The sequence below is a fragment of the Eubalaena glacialis genome, chromosome 13 (genome assembly GCF_028564815.1).
Source record: "Eubalaena glacialis isolate mEubGla1 chromosome 13, mEubGla1.1.hap2.+ XY, whole genome shotgun sequence".
Classification (NCBI taxonomy): domain Eukaryota; kingdom Metazoa; phylum Chordata; class Mammalia; order Artiodactyla; family Balaenidae; genus Eubalaena; species Eubalaena glacialis.
This window is the reverse complement of record NC_083728.1, coordinates 24,064,446-24,082,758: the sequence shown is the minus strand read 5'-3', so window position 1 is coordinate 24,082,758 and position 18,313 is coordinate 24,064,446. Positions and strand designations below refer to the sequence as shown.

Here is an 18,313-nt window from a genome sequence, read left to right as displayed (position 1 = left end):
TTGAGAGGAACAAACTGTCATGGATGTCTGTCCCTAAGGTACCCCTTCTGACTCTGGCCTTCAGATGTTTCCTCTTCCCTCAGCCAGGCCTTTAGTCACATAAGTTAATTTGGAAGGTCAGTTTAGATTTGCTTTTCTAAATGAGGTTTCATAGAATACCAGAATCCATTTAGTAAATTCTCTTCCAGGGGTGAGCTTAGGCTTCTTTGGTGCTTGTGTTTGATTCTGCATAGGTGAGTTCAGTCCTGAGTAGAGGTTTGCTGCAGAAAGAATATTTGAGGATCAAAGGGAGGCTCACCTGTGCTCATTACCTATTGTTACATCCATTTCATTCGTATTCTCACTCTGGGTAAACCTTGGCTTTAGGCCGAAAGGAGCCTTGGAGCACCAGAGTGGACAATTCTTTGTATCTTTTCTTGTGGTTCTAGACTGGCCTTCTCACAGAACCGTGCCCTCTCCCCTTAAAGGGAAGGGAGAAATAGGAGCTTAATTAGGATATAGATTATGGTGCCTTAAAGAGAATACCGAAGAAGCTGGCTTAAGAGAGAGGTTTATTTCTGTCTTTAGTCAAACTGCAGGCTCTCCACGGTGGCTCTGCTGTGGCTCTGAGGAGGTGTCCAGGTGTCCAGGGCCAGCTTCCTCCTCAGTGCCCCACCAGCCCAAGGTGTTGCTCTCTTTGTGTGGACCAAGATCGCTCACCACCTTGCCTGTCTTTCGGCAGCTGCGAAGGGAAAGACGAGGCATGCCTTTTTCTTTTAAGGGCACAACCCGGAAGTGCCACACATCACTTCTGTTCATATCCTATATGCCAGAACATCTGTACATGGCCACACCTCACTCAGGGGAAGCTGGAAAGTGTACTCTTTTCCCTTTGGGAGAAGTGGGTATTGGAGAATGCATGGCAGTCTCTGCCATATGAGCCAAGGTAGAAAAAGGCAGGGCTTGAGGAAGGGGTTTATTGGAGGGCCCCTTTGGGCCAGTGTCTGGGTGGGATCCATGGTGGGGGACTAATTGGAGATGAGGCTGGAAAAATAGACAAGGTGAGGGACTTCCCTGGTGGTGCAGTGGTTAAGACTCCGCGCTCCCAGTGCAGGGGGCCCGGGTTTGATCCCTGGTCAGGGAACTAGATCCCACATGCATGCCACAACTAAGGAGCCCACACGCCGCAACTAAGGAGCTGGCGAGCTGCAACTGAGGAGCCCACACGCCACAACTAAGGAGCCCACATGCTGCAGCTGAGGAGCCCGAGAGCCACAACTAAGACTCGGTGCAACCAAATAAATAAATAAATAATTTTTAAAAAAAGAAAAAAGAAAGACAAGGTGAAATGATGGTGTTAGGCCATGAGACCATTTCCTCTGATAGGTGGTGAAAATCCCTCCAAGAGCATACCCACGCCTGCTCTGCCCTTGAGTTGCCCTCCCCTCGTACAGGTCAGAACAGACTCTGGTCACTGCTTGTCCCTGGCACGTGGCAGTGCTCTGTGGTGTACAAGCAGTTCTCCCATAGGGGAGCGTGATGTCATTTTTTTCCTCTTCCTTCCTGGAAGCAGCAGTCTGATGTCCTTCTGCTATCATAACATAGTGATCTGAGGGAGAAATAGGGAGCAGGCTGTATAGAGGGAGCAAGGAGGGCTCTGGTATTTCTCCTGATGGGCACCTGCAGCCTGAGGAGAGGACAAGTGGCCATCTGGAAAAGCCTTGCCCTCCTCAGGCGACAAGCTGCTCTCTGATCCAGAGCGCTGACAGGAAGTTGCTCTGTGTCCAGCCAAGTCTGGGCATTCAGGAAGAAGCTCTGTAGCCAAGTGTCTGTTCTGTGGGTCATGGAACAATTGGTCAAGCTGTTCGGAGAGAGAACTGACCACAGACGAGTACCACCTTCCAGGGAGAGAGTATCGCAAATGAGATAACAGCTAATTTTTTGCCGGGCACTGTTCCAAGTTCTTTACTTGTATTGTCTTGTGTAATCCTCAAAAAAAAACCCCTGTGAAGGAGGTACTATTGTGACGACTTTATGGATTAGAAACTGAGGTGCTGATGAGATGGATTAACTTGAACCAGTATAGACACATCTAGCATGTAGTGGAGCCACAATTTGAATCTAGTTGCAGAACACGTACTCTCACTTTTAGGCTCTGCTGTCTTTTAGGATTCCACGGAAGGATGCCCTGGCCCTGGGCCCTGGGCCTTGGAGTGGGGAATAGGAGTGCCTCCCTGTAGGAGACTTCTGTGCACATGGGTGGTCTGAACGAGTGAGTGAGTTCTGCCTGTTGTCACCTTGTCTGCCCCTGTTCCTCAGGGACTCACCTGGGTTAGCTTAGTCCCTGCTGGGCAGTTCTCCCTGTGAGCTCTGTAACCTACAGCCACATGTGACTTTACAGTCTTCAGCCAGAAGCCAGGGTGAGCCTATGAATGCTTTCTCTCTTCCCTCTGTGTTCAGAGAACACAGGTTTCTGTAGAACAATTTCCTAGAATATCTCTTCTTTTTATCCTCAGTGCTTACTCCTCTAATTGAAGCCTCAGGAGTGGACTCTTTAAAGCTTAATATGACCATATTTCTGACCAGCTGCAGCACTTGGGATGCTTTTAGTTACAAGTAACAGGAAACCCAATTCAATTTGATTCCACGATAAAGGGGATGTGTTAGTTCACGTAATAGGGAAGTCCATGGGAGCTGTACTGCTCCAGGCCTGTTGGTTGTCTTATCGTCTCACCTCTCAGTGCTGTTTTCAGGTTAAACCCTTGTGGTCAGAGGATGGAAGCCAGTATCATTTAAGACTCCATGCTGCTTCATTCAAATCTAACAAGAAAGTAAGAGCATACCCTTTTAATAAACTTGGGACCAGAGTCCCGAGTTCGGGTTGGATTACTCCATTCCTGTCCCTGCCTTATGAACCAGTTGGCCGAGGCTCAGATTGTCTAAGCCTATGACTGTGACAAGGGGCATGGGATTACTCTTACAAGTTTAAGTGAGTGTGAAGTCAGTCTTGTCCAAATCCCTTAGATGCTGCACAGTGAAGGAGAGGTAGAAGAGATGCTGGGAGATACCCACAGTTTCGGCTGCACCCAGCAAAATCTGCACAGCCAGGGAAAGGGTGGTGGTGTTGTTGAACTGTAGAGCAGATCCATGCCCTGTGCTCATTTCCTGTATCAGGGACAGTGCACAGGGCCCACAGCATGGCCCAAGTCCTCAGACCCATAGGTCTGAGTTCATCTTTTCTATACACCAATTTATATGATCCTGCAGCTTCTCTGAGTTTCACTTCCTCCTCTGTAAAGTGGTAATCATGTTAAGGTATAGATGTATTTTATGCAAAATTGAAGTTGATCAGTTTGAAGTTGTGTGATACAAATAGCCTTATGTATAAAATTTGAATTAATACAGATCCTACCAAATTGACAAAATTCATCAACCACATGATTTCAAAGCTGGTAGGCCAATGAAACTGTGTTCATTATGCCTTTATTTTCTGGAAATATTAGTCGTGAATTATGTGGGTTTGAATAATGTAGGGTGTTCAGGAATCTTTTGTATGGAATGAACTTCACCATTCTTTTCTTAACTGCCTGTTGGGTTCCCTAAAGGTTGTGATGTTGTTTTATAAAATGTGAAATGCAAAAAAGATTGTTGTTGGAGAAGCCCAAAAGAACTACCATACTAGGTGATAACTGGGTATGCTCTGGCATTTGGCAATTTATATCCTGCATCTGGACCTTTCTGTCTCAAGGATCCAGAACCTAGGTGGTATCTCTTCAGCCAGTTCTGCTAGTGATTGGGTTAATGCTGTTAGCATTTCAGTAAGCTAATGGAGACAGTTACTTTAGTTTGAAGGTCATTAAAACCTGAGTTTACAAATCAAAAACTGGATTGGGCAATTGTTTCCCTATGTGTGTGGGTGAAGGTACATCAAATCCCATCAATCATTTGCTCAAATCCTTCCAGTGAAGTTACTCATAGTAAAGGCCAATTTCCTTGTAAAGCATAAAGTTTCATTTCTTCTGTTCCAATTTATATTTTATTTCCTTTTCTTATCTTATTGTACTAGATAGGATGTCTAGTACCATGTTGAAAAGAAGTGTTGAGAGGGTACATCCTTGCCCTGTTCCTGATCTTAAGAGAAAGCATCCAGTTCTCACCATTAAATATGAAGTTAGTTGTAGGTTTTCTGTAGATGTCCCTTATGAAGTTGAGCAAGTTTTCCTTTGTTCCTAGTTTTCTGAGAATTTTTATCATGAGTGAGTGTTGGATTTTGTCAAATGCTTTTTCTGCATCAATTGATACTATACATAGAAAATCCTAAAGATGCCACCAGAAAACTACTAGAACTAATCAATGAATTTGGTAAGGTTTCAGGATACAAAATTAATGCACAGAAATCTCTTGCATTCTATACACTAACAACGAAAAATCAGAAAGAAAAATTAAGGAAACAGTCCCATTTACCATCACAACAAAAAGAATAAAAATACCTAGGAATACACGTACCTAAGGAGGCAAAAGACTTGTACTTGGAAGACTATAAAACACTGATGAAAGAAATCAAAGATCATATAAACAGATGGAGAAATATACCATGTTCTTGGATTGGAAGAATCAATATTGTGAAAACGACTATACTACCCAAAGCAATCTACTGATTCAATGCAATCCCTGTCAAACTACCAACGAATGGCATTCTTCACAGAATTAGAACAAAAAAGTTTACAATTTGTGTGGAAACACAGAAGACCCCGAATAGCCAAAGCAATCTTGAGAAAGAAAAACGGAGCTGGAGGACTCAGGCCCCCCGACTTCAAACTATACTACAAAGCTGCAGTAATCAAGACAGTATGGTACTGGCACAAAAACAGAAATATAGATCAATGGTACAGGATAGAAAGCCCAGAGATAAACCCATGCACATATGGTCACCTAATTTATGACAAAGGAGGCAAGAACATACAATGGAGAAAAGACAGCCTCTTCAATAAGTGGTGCTGGGAAAACTGGATAGCTACATGTAAAAGAATGAAAATAGAACACTCCCTAATACCATACACAAAAATAAACTCAAAATGGATTAAAGACCTAAATGTAAGGCTGGACACTATAAAACTCTTAGAGGAAAACGTAGGAAAAACACTCTTTGACATAAACCACAGCAAGATCTTTTCTGACCCACCTCCTAGAGTAATGAAAAAAAAAACAAAAATAAACAAATGGGACCTAATGAAACTTAAAAGCTTTTGCACAGCAACGGAAACCATAAACAAGACGAAAAGACAGCCCTCAGAATGGGAGAAAATATTTGCACATGGAGCAACGGACAAAGGATTAATCTCCAAAATATACAAACAACTCATGGAACTCAATATCCAAAAACAAACAACCCAATTAAAAAATGGACAGAAGACCTAAATAGACATTTCACCAAAGAAGACATACAGATGGCCAAGCGGCACATGGAAAGATGCTCAACATAACTAATTATTAGAGAAATGCAAATCAAAACTACAATGAGGTATCACCTCACACCGGTCAGAATGGCCATCATCAAAAAGTCTACAAACAATAAATGCTGGAGAAGGTGTGGAGAAAAGGGAACCCTTTTGCACTGTTGGTGGGAATGTAAATTGATACAGCCACTATGGAGAACAGTATGGAGGTTCCTTACAAAACTAAAAATAGAACTACCATATGACCCAGCAGTCCCACTACTGGGCATATACCCTACATCAATTGATATATTATTTTTCTTTTTTAGCCTGTTGATATGATGGATTACATTAATTGATTATCAAATGTTGAACCTGCCTTGCTTGTATACCTGGAATGAATCCCAGTTGGTTGTGATATATAATTCTTTTTATACATTGTTGGATTCAACTTGCTAATATTTTTGCATTTGTGTTCATGAGAGATAATGGTCTGTAGTTTTCCTTTCTGTAATGTCTTTATCTGATTTTGGTATTAGAGTAATGCTGGCCGTGTAGAATGAGTTAGGAAGTGTTCCCTGTGCCTATTTCTTGAACACTGAAGGCCTTCCTGTCCTTAGAATCTTTGCATTTGCTGTCCCTGGCCTGGAAGACTCTTCTCCCAGATTTCTGCATGTTTTGTTCTCTCACTCCTTTCAGGTCTTTACTCAGATGTCCTTTTCTCAGCGAGGCATTCTCTGACCACAGACTGTTAAAATTGCAAATCTCCCCTTCCCTCATCCCTACTATTCCCTTTCCCTGCTTTATTTTTTCCATAGCACTAATCACCTCCTAAAATACTATATGACTTACTTGCTTTCTGCCCCCACCCACTAGAATGTAGCTCTGTGAGGGCAAGGGTTTTTGTCTTTTTTTGTTCATTGCCTTATCCCTCCTCCCTAGAATGGTGTTTGGAACATGGTGGATGCTCAAATATTTGTTAAATAAATGAATTTAAACCATGACTGATAATGTGGTTGTAGCCAAGCGAATGTGCAGAAATGAGTTGTTCTGTTTCTATTCCTGAGGAAGATTGTTTCCAGGATCAGAGGAAAAGTAAATATTGTTGATAGCTTTTATGAATGAAATTTAGGAGGCATTTAACCATGTTTTGCTTATCAACTGCATGACTTTGGCTTAGTCAACTTATTTCTTTGGGCTCTGGTTTCTTAATCTCAGAAAGAGTACTTTTGTAAATTAGACTAAGGTCTTTTCTAGAGTTCTTGTTTGTTGAACTTTGTTTCCCAGTTGCAGAGTATTTTAATAGGAAAGGAGCTTAGAGACCCTTAAGTCCTATGTTCTTTAGCCAGTAGATTAACTTCTACCTCTAGAGCCAGGCTTGCCAGCTGGGAGATGCAGCCCATCGTCCTCTCGTACAGTTCCTGGATGCCTGTTTGGGAGAGGGGCCTCGGAGGTAGTGCTGACTTGGTGCTGGAGAGCCAGATGAACCTGTTTTTAAATGTCTGTATGATGTCAAGCAGGTGTCATCACCTCACCAAGCTTCAATTTCCTCATCTGTGAAACTGGAATAATATACACAGGTGGTTGTTAGGGTTAAATGAGATGTTTGTGATATTTGCACACAAGTGCTCAGTTAAAATCAGTTGAACCTGACTGCTTATCCTACCCCACACTTGCTTTGTGATCCATCTTGATTCTACATCAGAATCACTTGGAGAGTGTTTTTAAAAACCCTGATGCCCTTGAAAACGTTACGCTAAGTGAAAGAAGCCAGGCACAAAAGGTCACTTATTGTATATATATGAAATGTCCAGAATGGATAAATTCATAGAGACAGATGCAGATTGGTGGTTGCCAAGGGTTGAGGGGTTGGGGAGAATCTGCTTAATGGTAAGTGGTTTTACTTCGGAGTGATGGGAATGTTTTGGAACTGGGGTAGAGCTGGTTGCACAGTATTGTGAATGTACTACATGCCACTGGATTGCTCTTTCTTTTTCCCTCCCTCCCTTCCTTCCTACCTACTTACAGCTTTATTAAAGCTTAATTATTGTTCAGTGGACTGCACATATTTAAATTGTATAATTTGATGAGATTTGGCATATATATATACCCAGCCATTACCACAGTAAAATGGTAAACATATCCATTACCTCCTAAAATTTCCTTATGCCCCTTTTTAATTCCTCCTTTCTACTCCTCCCCCCTCTCTCATCCCCAGGTAGTCTCTATTCTGCTTTCTATTATATAGATTAGTTTTCATTTTCTAGAATTTTATATAAATGGAATCATGCAGTATGCATTAGATTTTATTTATTTATTTATTTTATTTTATTTTATTTTTTGGCTGTGTTGGGTCTTCGTTTCTGTGCAAGGGCTTTCTCTAGTTGCGGTGAGCGGGGGCCACTCTTCATCGCGGTGCGCGGGCCTCTCACTGCCACGGCCTCTCTTGTTGCGGAGCACAGGCTCCACACGCGCAGGCTCAGTAGTTGTGGCTCACGGGCCCAGTTGCTCCGCAGCATGTGGGATCTTCCCAGACCAGGGCTCGAACCCGTGTCCCCTGCATTGGCAGGCAGATTCTCAACCACTGCGCCACCAGGGAAGCCCCTGCATTAGATTTTATATGGCTCCTTTTACTCAGCATACTTATTTTGAGGTTCACTTATGTTGCTGCATATTATTAATAGTTTATACTTTTATTGTTGGAGGTATTCCATTGTATGGATACACCACAAATTATTTGTCCATTCACCTGGTGATGGACATTTGGGCAATTTTCATTTTGGGAGATTACAACTAAAGGTGCTGTGGGCGTTCATATACAAGTCTCTGTGTGGACATAAGTTATCCTTTCTCTTGAGTAAATATCTAGGAGTGGAATGGCTAGGTCACAGGGTATATGTATGCTTAAACATATCTTAACACCTAAAAAGTAAGGCATGATCAATTATTTGAAATGCTACAGATATGTTTGATAAGATAGAAGAAACAAGTGGATTTTTGCAATGGTTAGGCTATTATTAACTTGAAAACTACAGTCTCAGTTGAGTGGTAGGTGGGAGGCTTTTTAGAGGGGAATTAGGAAAACTGAATTGAGAAGTTTGGCAGGGAGTATTGATAACTTAAGAAGTTTTGCTGTGAAAAGTAGCAGAGAATGAAGTTGTGGTTTTTGGAAGGTGTGAATTATTCCTTTTTAAGTGGATAATTTTATATTATATGAATTATACTTCAATTATTAAAAAAAAGAAGAAGAAGAATCAAGCAAACAAAATCCTGATGTTCAGGTTACACCTCAAGCCAGTTAAATCAGAATCTTTGTGGGTGGGACCTGGGCATTCACTTTCTAAAAATCTCCCTTGGTGATTGCAATATGTAGCCAGTGTTCAAAAGTAGTGATCTAAGTAGGGTTGGCACATTTTTTCTGTAAAGGGCCAGACAATAAATATTTCAGCTTTGAAGGCCATAAGGTCTCTGTCTTTACTCCTCAAATCTGCCATTGAAGTGTGGCAGCAGCCATGGTCAACATGTAACAAATGAGCATAGTGTATTTTCAATAAAACTTATTTATAATAACAGGCAGTGGGCCAGAGTTTGCCAGCCTCTGGTCTAAAGGCTTGATGATAGACAAGGGGCTGCAGAGCTCTGAGGAGGATGGAAGGTGACCTCCCAGGCAGAACCAGACCTGGAACTCTGTTCTACTGACTATTTTAGTTCTTCACATTGTGCATGCTTACTTACTTAAGCATAAACATCCCGGCATTGAAAACAAAATGTTAGAATGCCAGTACTTACACTTGTATTTAATTCTAGCTGCAAAAGACAAGGAGAAGAATAAAGAGAAGAAATTCAAAGAGTTTGTGAGGGTGAAGCCAAAGAAGAAAAAGAAAAAGAAAAAGAAAACCAAACCTGGTAAATTTTCCCCTGGGGCGTTTCACTTGGATTTCCTTACTGTAGGTAGGGAGGGGTTGCTTCTCCCCAGTCTTGGCCTCTGAGGAGAGGAAGGGCCAGCAGGCCTTTAATGGAGCTTGTGGGCTCAGCTGACCCCAGGTGCTACAAGGCCACATTGGTATTTAGAAAGCCCTCCCTCTTGCTGTGTTGGCCGGTGTGCTCTGTCACAATGGAAGCGCCATTGTAGGAGAGGATATGCAGGTGAATGACTGTATTTGTCTGCACACACAACTCTTAAACACACGTCTCTGAACCCTTTCAAGAAAGGATTCATTTCTTGAAAAGTGTGTGTCTAGCCCCAACAAAAATGCTGATTTTTAAGAAAATCAGTGTTCCAGTCTTGGGAGCTAAAGGGATGCCACATTTTATTCTCAAAGTATCTTCTGGCTTAGAAAAGCAATCTTATCAGAAAAAGGGGAGAAGGGTGATGGTGAGGAAGAAGCTTTTTGTTTTGAGGTTCTTGGAGGTAGCTAGAAGTATTAATCCCTAAATCTGTTCTAGCTGAATTGCTTCTGAGCATTTGAGCTCTTTGAACAGCAGAGCTGTTGGTTGGATGGGGTTGATTCTGGAATGCCCTAGTGATGTCTGAGGGTGCTAATTTCTTCCTGATCTTGTTCTTCCAGAATGCCCCTGCAATGAGGAGATCAGTGATGCCTCCCAGGAACCTTCTCCACCCAAGGCATTTGCTGTCACCAGGTGTGGGTCCTCACACAAGCCCGGGGTCCATATGAGCCCACAGCTCCATGGCTCAGAATCTGGAAACCACAAAGGGAAAGTGAAAATGTCCGGTAAGGAGGCTCTGCTGGCTTGATCATTTGTACAGCACGGCAGTCGGATTTATGGATTTATGGATTTATGTTGATATTGTAATCTACTCTCAGGCCTTCTGCAAGTAGTCTGTTAGGTCTTTTAAACAAGAAGTACATCAAATAAATAGGCCATTAGCCATACCTTCCCAGAACTTCCCTTCTCTCCAACTTTGGTCTTAGTAGAATGTCTCTTTGGTATCTCTAAGCCAGTGTGTCTATAACCAAATCCGTTATCCCCCAACTCCTTGCACACCTGCCCCTCCCGTTCCTCCATTTCTTGTTGGTGGCCTCTGCATCTAACCTGGTTGCTTGGGGAAATCTGAGTCAACCTTGAAGTTTCCCCTTCTTTAGCAACTTATAGGGTGATTGTGAGTTTAAAAGTAGTTAATAAGTATATGGAAAGTACTTAGAACAGTGGCTGGTATAGAATAAGTGATCAGTAAAGGTTAGCTGTAATAACCACTAATCAGGTACCAAGATCTAGTGATTCTGGTTCTGATTATCCCTGGAATCTGCCCCTTCCTCATTCCCCAGTGTTTACAGAGTTTTAAAGGTAGCTGTGGATACAGACTGGGCTGTAAGCCAGGTCACGGCTGGGTGGGGTGAGGTCAAGGAACACGTTTGAGTTGTTAGGGATGATGATCTGTGTGGCTCCTGTGGAGTTGCAGTTTCTCTGCCAGTGAGCTCTGTGACCTTGAGCAGCCATTTACCTTGGGCTTCACTGTCAGGAAAATGAGGAAATGGAGTTTAGTTCACTGCCAGGCAGCACATATCATTCGGGTTGTTAGTAGATGACAGGCCTGAGGAACAGATTGGAGTTCGTGTTTCCCAGCTCTGTGAAGGTTCACAGAGGAGAAGGTCTGTAAGGTCATTTCTACTCTTGACAATCTAGGGGTTTTTTAAAATTTTATAACTATAATTTTAAAAAGTGACTGTTGTTTTCCCTTTCCTCTCAGAAGAAGATAATCTGAGTGACTCCTCCTCTGAGAGCTTTCTTTGGAGCGATGAGGAGTATGGCCAAGACGTTGATGTGACCACTAACCCAGATGAGGAACTTGATGGGGAGGACCGTTATGATTTTGAAGTGGTCCGCTGCATCTGTGAGGTTCAGGAGGAAAATGACTTCATGATTCAGGTAGGTGGAGCTTCCAGGAGACACAGGTATAGAGGAGCACAAACTGGTCCTTGGAGGGAATTTTGAGGGAATACAGTCTGAGGCCAGCAAAAATAATGTCATGTCAGAAGCCCCAGGTAGGCAGTGCTGTCAGCAGCAGATTGAGCTTTGCTTACTGGCTCAGCTTCCTCTGCATCTCAGGCTGGTATAAATAGCCTATGAATAGAATAAGAGAGGACTTGAGGGATCACTGAGTCTAAACCTCTTATGCTCTGCTTGGGCCAGCTGGACCCACAAATGGGAAGGGCCTTGCCTGTGGTCACACAGTGAGGAGTTGAACAGTAGGGACCCAAATCTCTGGAGGGGCAGTTTGATCTTCCTATGGACCCATATCTTCTGTCTCAGGTAAATTTTCTTTATGGCCTAAAGAGATGGAGGCCAGTTTTATAACTTGTCTGTTTCTCATTCTTCATTTTCTTGGCATTTGTATTTGTCATCTCCGTTTCTGGGATGTGCCTGTTGGGGGGCCTTCCTGCCTGCTTGGGGAGAGCATGACTGGCCAGCACCTGCTTGTCTCTGGCGCTTCTCTTGCTCTTAATCACAGTTCTGGTGGAGGTGGCTGCTGCCTGGCTGACTCCAGGGAGGCTGAGTTTTTTAAGTAAGTCACGTTTATGTTGGTTAGAATTCTTCTGGGAGTTTCTTTTTTTTTTAATAGCCTTCATGGCAACCTCTGGGAATTCAAGGTACATGAATGGTCTCAAATAGCTCCTGATATTTATGACCTTTAGAATGCATTAGGTCAGTGGTTTTCAAATCACTTTTTCAGCATCAGAACCCTTTTCCCTAATGGACTCTTTTCACAGAACCCCCAAATGTGTAACAGATAAAAGCAGTAGTTTTGGAAGTTCAAAATGAATAATTTTCACTTTTAAGTTCAAAAATGTGAATGGCTGGCCTCTTCCCATGAGGTCTAATATGCAGGTGGGGTTGTGAGCGGTGGTTGCCAACTTGGAGCATTTCAGTGGCTCAGTTGGTTTCCTTTTTTTGTGAGACAAGCCTAATGAACATGGCCATTGTATGGGGACTTTTCCTAAACAGCATGCTGTGTAGTCACTTTGGTTAATCAGAGATGGGAAGAAAAGCTTTGTTCTGAGGACAGCGTAATACTAAGTTAGCCCAGCAGTACAGAATTATGTGTACTGGTGGGCTCTGTTGTCTTAACATTTAAGCTTGGAGTGTGCATTTTTTGTTTTGTTTTGTCTTCTAAAATAGTCCCATTTTGTAAAACACACCCATTTGTAGAATCTCTGAAGCTCAGTGGAATATAATTCAAAAACTTATGTAACATGAAAACCGTTGGTTTTTTTTTTTTTTTTTTTTTGCCCTCCAGTAGAATTTTTTTTTAAGTTTGGCTTTAAAAGGATGTTGAAGGGCTTCCCTGGTGGTGCAGTGGTTAAGAATCTGCCTGCCAATGCAGGGGACACAGGTTCGAGCCCTGCTCCGGGAAGATCCCACATGCCGTGGAGCAACTAAACCCGTGCGCCACAACTACTGAGCCTGCGCTCTAGAGCCCGCGAGCCACAACTACTGAGCCCGTGTGCCACAACTACTGAAGCCCATGTACCTAGAGCCCATGCTCCGCAACAAGAGAAGCCACCACAATGAGAAGGCTGTGCACTGCAATGAAGAGTGGCCCCCATCGCTGCAACTAGAGAGAGCCCACGCACAGTAACAAAGACCCAACGCGGCCAAAAATAAAAATAAATAAATAAATAAAATAAAAGTATGTTGAAGATCGTTAGTTTTCATCCTGTCTCTCTGGGTGTGTGCTCAGTTCTGGGCCTTGGCAGCCTGATTTGGTCCTCATTTGTCCTTAGAAATCATTAGTGGGTGAGTAACGAAGGCCTCTCCTGGCAAGGCTCTTCCAGCTAATCAGTATAAGAGATGCAGTTCTGAGCCACCACGGTACTTTCTCCATTGACTATTCTGTAAGTGGCAAGGATCATGGGGTGTTTGGGGTGGGTAGAGCTTGAAGTGCCATTTTGTGCTGTGAGGAAAACTAAGTTTGAAAAAATTGAGGCCACACCAGTTGTTACATGGCAGAGTCAGGAACTGAATTCCATCGCCTGCTTCCCAGGCTCCACATGACCTTCCCCGCAGCTCAGCTCAGCACTGTGGTTTCCTGTCTGGCATTGTGGTGGTGACGAGCTCACTTCAGAACACCTTGGGTTTTGTTGTAGAAGACTCTTCTTTGCTGTCCACTTGTTGTCCAGCTGGCTTTGTGTTATAGAGGGACAGTTTCTGACTATACCTGTCATTGTGAGCAGGGTACCTTTTTCCACTCAGTAACTTTAGCAAAAGGCATAAATTTAGAGGGAGCTAACTGGAACAATACAGTTTAAACTTTTAAAATGTATTCATCTAGTTTTAAATATATTCATCATTTAGGAAAGTTCAAATCATTTTTTCTTAAAATAAATTTTAAACTTACATTGATAATTTGCACAACCCTAGAAAACATTTAGAATTTGTTCTCTAGAAGATTACTTTAGAGAAATAGTTTTCTTTGATCATTTTCATTATTTGGTAGCAGTATTGCTCATGTGTATTATTATTTGATTTTATTTACCAGTGCTAATTTAAATGAATGGAAGGTTAAAATCCTACTTAGTAATCATGAATGTTTGAGAAATCTGGGTACCACATAAAAAAATGAACATCAGGAAACCCATTTAATATTTAAATTATTTTAATTGCTCTAAGGCAGGTTTTGGCAAACTTTTTCTTAAAGGACCAGAAAATAAATATTTTAGGCTTTGGGCCATGTGATCTCTGTCACAACTACTCAACTCTGCCCCAAGCATTCAGAGGCAATCCAAAAAAATGAATGACCATGGTTATGTTCATATTATACTTTATTTACAAAAATAGGACTCAAGCTGAATTTGGCCTGTGGGCTGTAGTTTGCTGACCTTTGCCCTAGAGCAACAAATACATAAAATTAGGTGCTGGACCCCAGTGAAAATTGTGTAGCAGCTTTAATAAGAAGCCCATTTTAAAAACTTTATTTGCTTTCGCTGGAGGCAGCCCTTGTCATCTTCTTAGGTATCACTCCAGAAACATTCAGTGGCTAAACAAGCGATATCAAATATATTCTCTCCATTTTTTTTTCTTTCTTTTTGTGATAAAATATACATAAAATTTACCATCTTGGGGCTTCCCTGGTGGCGCAGTGGTTGAGAATCTGCCTGCCAATGCAGGGGATACGGGTTCGAGCCCTGGTCTGGGAAGATCCCACATGCCGCGGAGCAACTAGGCCCGTGAGCCACAGTTACTGAGCCTGCGCGTCTGGAGCCTGTGCTCCGCAACAAGAGAGGCCGCGATAGTGAGAGGCCTGCGCACCGCGATGAAGAGTGGCCCCCACTTGCCTCAACTAGAGAAAGCCCTCACACAGAAACGAAGACCCAACACAGCCATAAAAAAATAAATAAAATAAATTAAAAAAAAAAAAAAAAGAATGAATGAAAATTTACCATCTTAACCATTTTTAAATATATGTGGCATTAAGTGAACTGGCATTGAGTACATTTACATTGCTGTACAACCATCTTTTTTTTTAACACAATGTTATTTTAATACATAGTGTTTTCAGTATCTTTTTTTCATTTAATAATATATGTTGAAGACCATTCCATTTTCAAATCTAAAAAAGCTTCCCCATTCTTTTTAATGGTTGCATAATGGGTGGATCATCATTTATTTAACTCTTCCCTTGTTGATGGACGTTTGGATTGTTTCTAATCTTAGCAGTGATGTAATGAATAATTTTGTGTAAGTATATCTGTGGGACCAAATTTTGAAAGTAAAATTCCAGGACCAAAGTAGGCGTGCATTTATTATTTTGACAAATACTGTTGTCATAGCAATATTCTATAAACCTTCCCTGGTGTACCAAAAAACAGTCTTACCAGCGCCCTTGTCAGTACAGAGTACTATCAAACTTCTTTATCTTTGCGCTTCAGATAAGTGAAAAAACAATCTACTAGTATAGCCATTTTGTAATTTAATATACTTAAAAAATTTTTATGATTGTGGTTTTCTGCATTTTCCAAGAACTACAAAGAAGAAAACAAGGATTACTCAGATTATTTTTACCCAGGGATAAATCACTGTTGTTATTTTAGAATACACACATACACATGCATATATAAATGAAAATTATACTCTATAAACAGTTTTTCATGAGAATAACACTTGTGTGATGAAAGTAGTAAATGCTTATTGTAAAAACTTCAGGCAATACATAAAGGTATGAAGAATTAATTGATATTTACATGTAATCCCAGAATCTAGAAATACTAATGTGTATGTATATTATTAGGCTGGTTTCATTTGACATTAATTTATATTAATTCAAGTTCCCTTACATTACTTTATTCTTATAATGGTTGCTTTGAACATCTTTTTATTTAAGATGTGTTTTTTTCCTTTGACCTGCCTGTTCATGTCCTTTATTCAGTTTTCTGTTGGATGGTTGGTCGTTTTCGTACCCATTTGCATAAGCTTTTTTTTTAAAAAGATTTATTTATTTATTTGGCTGCACTGGGTCTTATTTGCGGCACACGGGATCTTTGTTGCTGCGTGCAGGATTTTCGTTGCCGTGTGTGGGATCTTTAGTTGTGGTGTGCGGGATCTTTAGTTGTGGCACGCTGGATCTTTTAGTTGCGGCACGTGGGATCTAGTTCCCGGACCAGGGATCGAACCCGGTCCCCCTGCATTGGGAGCATGGAGTCTTAACCACTGGACCACTAGGGAAGTCCCTGTGTAAGCTTTTTGTAGATATGTTTTTGTATCAGCTGTGAGAACAGTTACAAATATTTGTACCCACTTTGTCATCTGTCTTTTGGCTTGTCTTACAGATTTTTTTGTTTTTGTGAGGTCAAATATGTCAAACTTTTCTTTAATGGCTTTTGAGATTTGAATAGCAGTTGCTTCCTCATTGGAAGTTCATAAAAATTTATAGAAAAGTCAATAAAAGAATTTGTCATGGTTTCTTCTGGTACTTTTGAGGTTTCATTTATTTTTTGAAAACCATATAAATATTTGATCCGCCTGGAATTTATCCTGGTATAAGGTGAAGGCTCTCTCTACCCAGTTGTCCCAACACTATGTCTTATTATTGAAACGCCGCCTTTATTTACTCTATTTCCGTATGTAGTTTGGATCTCATTCTGGATTCTCTCTTCCATTGATCTCTCTGCCTATATATTTACTTGTACAATTCTATTTTAATTATTATACCTTTATAATATTTTAAAAATATCTAGTAGGGCTAGTACCCCCTTTGTTCTTTTTAATAAATTTCCTGGCTATTAGAATCAGCTTCTGTATAGTTCCAGAGCTATTAATTTATTATTTTGTTGGCATTACATTATTTTTATATATTAATTCAAGGAGAACTGACATCCTTATGATAATGACTCTTGCTATCCAGGAATAAAGTACAACTTACCATTCATTGACTTAAGTCTCCATGTCCTTCAAATATTTAAAAATTTTCTTTACACAGACCTTGCATGTTTTTATTCTTAGTCTCAGATTTATTCTTAGATATTTTATCTTTTCTGTTATTGTTCTTGTTCACTTCTAAATTTAAACTTTTGGGGAATTTCCTAGCGATCCAGTGGTTAGGACTCAGTGCTCTCACTGCTGGAGGGCGGGGCCCTGGGTTCAATCCCTGGTCGGGGAACTAAGGTCCCTCAAGCCGCGTGGCACAGCTGCCCTCCCCCCCCAAAAAAAATTTAAACTTTTATTTTTAATATTTATTTAAAAAATTTTTTCACCGCACCACATGGCATGCGGGATCTTAGTTCCCCAACCAGGGATTGAACCCACGCCCCCTGCAGTGGAAGTGCAGAGTCTTAACCACTGGACCGCCAGGGATGTTCCGATTTAAACTTTTTAAAAATGAATAATGTATATTAGCCAGACCCACATGAAAAACGTTATTTTGAAATTTTCAACTTAGGTGTATTTGATTCAATTTTGGTGTATCCTAGTTCTTAAGAGACGAAGTCATTGGTGGGAGAGACTTTCATTCTTAATTATTAGTCTGTTTTCTGCTACTAACTGCCTTTGTTGTCTCACACCCTTTTCTTTCCCTCTGAGCCTTTAGTTTCCTCATTGGAAATGGAAGAATCTGGATCACATCTTATATGAAGTCTCTGTTCCAGCTCTGCCCCTGTTAGCCCATAAAAGCCCTTTGATGCTGGGGCCTATCTGACTCCAAGTGGCTGAGGACTGTGAGCTTTCTCCCTTGGGGCCAGGCTGGTGGCCCACCCTCCAGACCATGTTGGAAGCTCGCTGTCCACTTTCCAGAGCTATCCATTTGGTTGGGTAGTTAAAGGTTTAGGGCCTTGGTTTGGAATTGCTTGAAGTGTCCTAGTATCTCCTTTGGCATCCTTTTCCTCTCCATTCCCTCCTCTGGACCCTTAGCCCTCAGGCCAGCCACACGTCTGTCTCCCAGTGCTGCCCTCATCCTCTGCTCCTTTCTTTCCCTCTCTGCCTCCTGCCCCTTCTCTCTTTCCCCCTTCCCCAGGGAAGGCAGTGGAGCCTAAGGGTTAAAAGAACTAGCCTTGCAGTCAGCCAGGCTTGTGTTCTGATCCACTGTTGCATCTTCTCAGCTGTGTGACCGTTGGTAAGGTTTAGAAAGAACAAATGCAAAGTGCTAGCACATGTTGAGTCCAGGAGGCATCAAAGTGAGTTAGCCTACCCATTCGTAGCAGTAATAGGCTCTTAATACATAAAAGCTGTGTGCTGGGCTCTACGATATGGACTTTGACATGTGACCCATTGATTCCTCACAAACAGCCCCACACGGTTGGTAGGAATAGTATCCTATTTTGCAGATGGGGAAACTGAAGCCCAGGGTGGAGAAGTGACCTGTGCAAGGTCACACAGCTAATGAATGTCTGAGCCAGAATTCAAACTCAGGTTTTTGTCTTTCTAAGTTAACCTCCCTCTAAGGACTT

The 18,313-nt window shown here is 41.7% G+C and overlaps 1 protein-coding gene across 6 annotated transcripts in view; it reads left to right on the top strand.

Moving 5' to 3' along the window:
• PHF20 (PHD finger protein 20) overlaps positions 1-18,313 on the top strand; it is a 134,015-nt gene that overhangs the window by 97,168 nt on the left and 18,534 nt on the right. For 5 of the 6 annotated variants that reach the window (XR_009703173.1, XM_061208296.1, XM_061208294.1 and 2 more), the window contains 3 exons: positions 9,222-9,320; positions 9,983-10,147; positions 11,125-11,303. Coding sequence is in view for 5 of the 6 variants with exons in the window: in XM_061208296.1 (XP_061064279.1) it covers positions 9,222-9,320; positions 9,983-10,147; positions 11,125-11,303 (443 nt within the window). In the remaining variant the exon portion in view is untranslated. The remainder of the gene's footprint in view (positions 1-9,221; positions 9,321-9,982; positions 10,148-11,124; positions 11,304-18,313) is intronic. The other variant, XM_061208295.1, reaches the window with a different exon arrangement.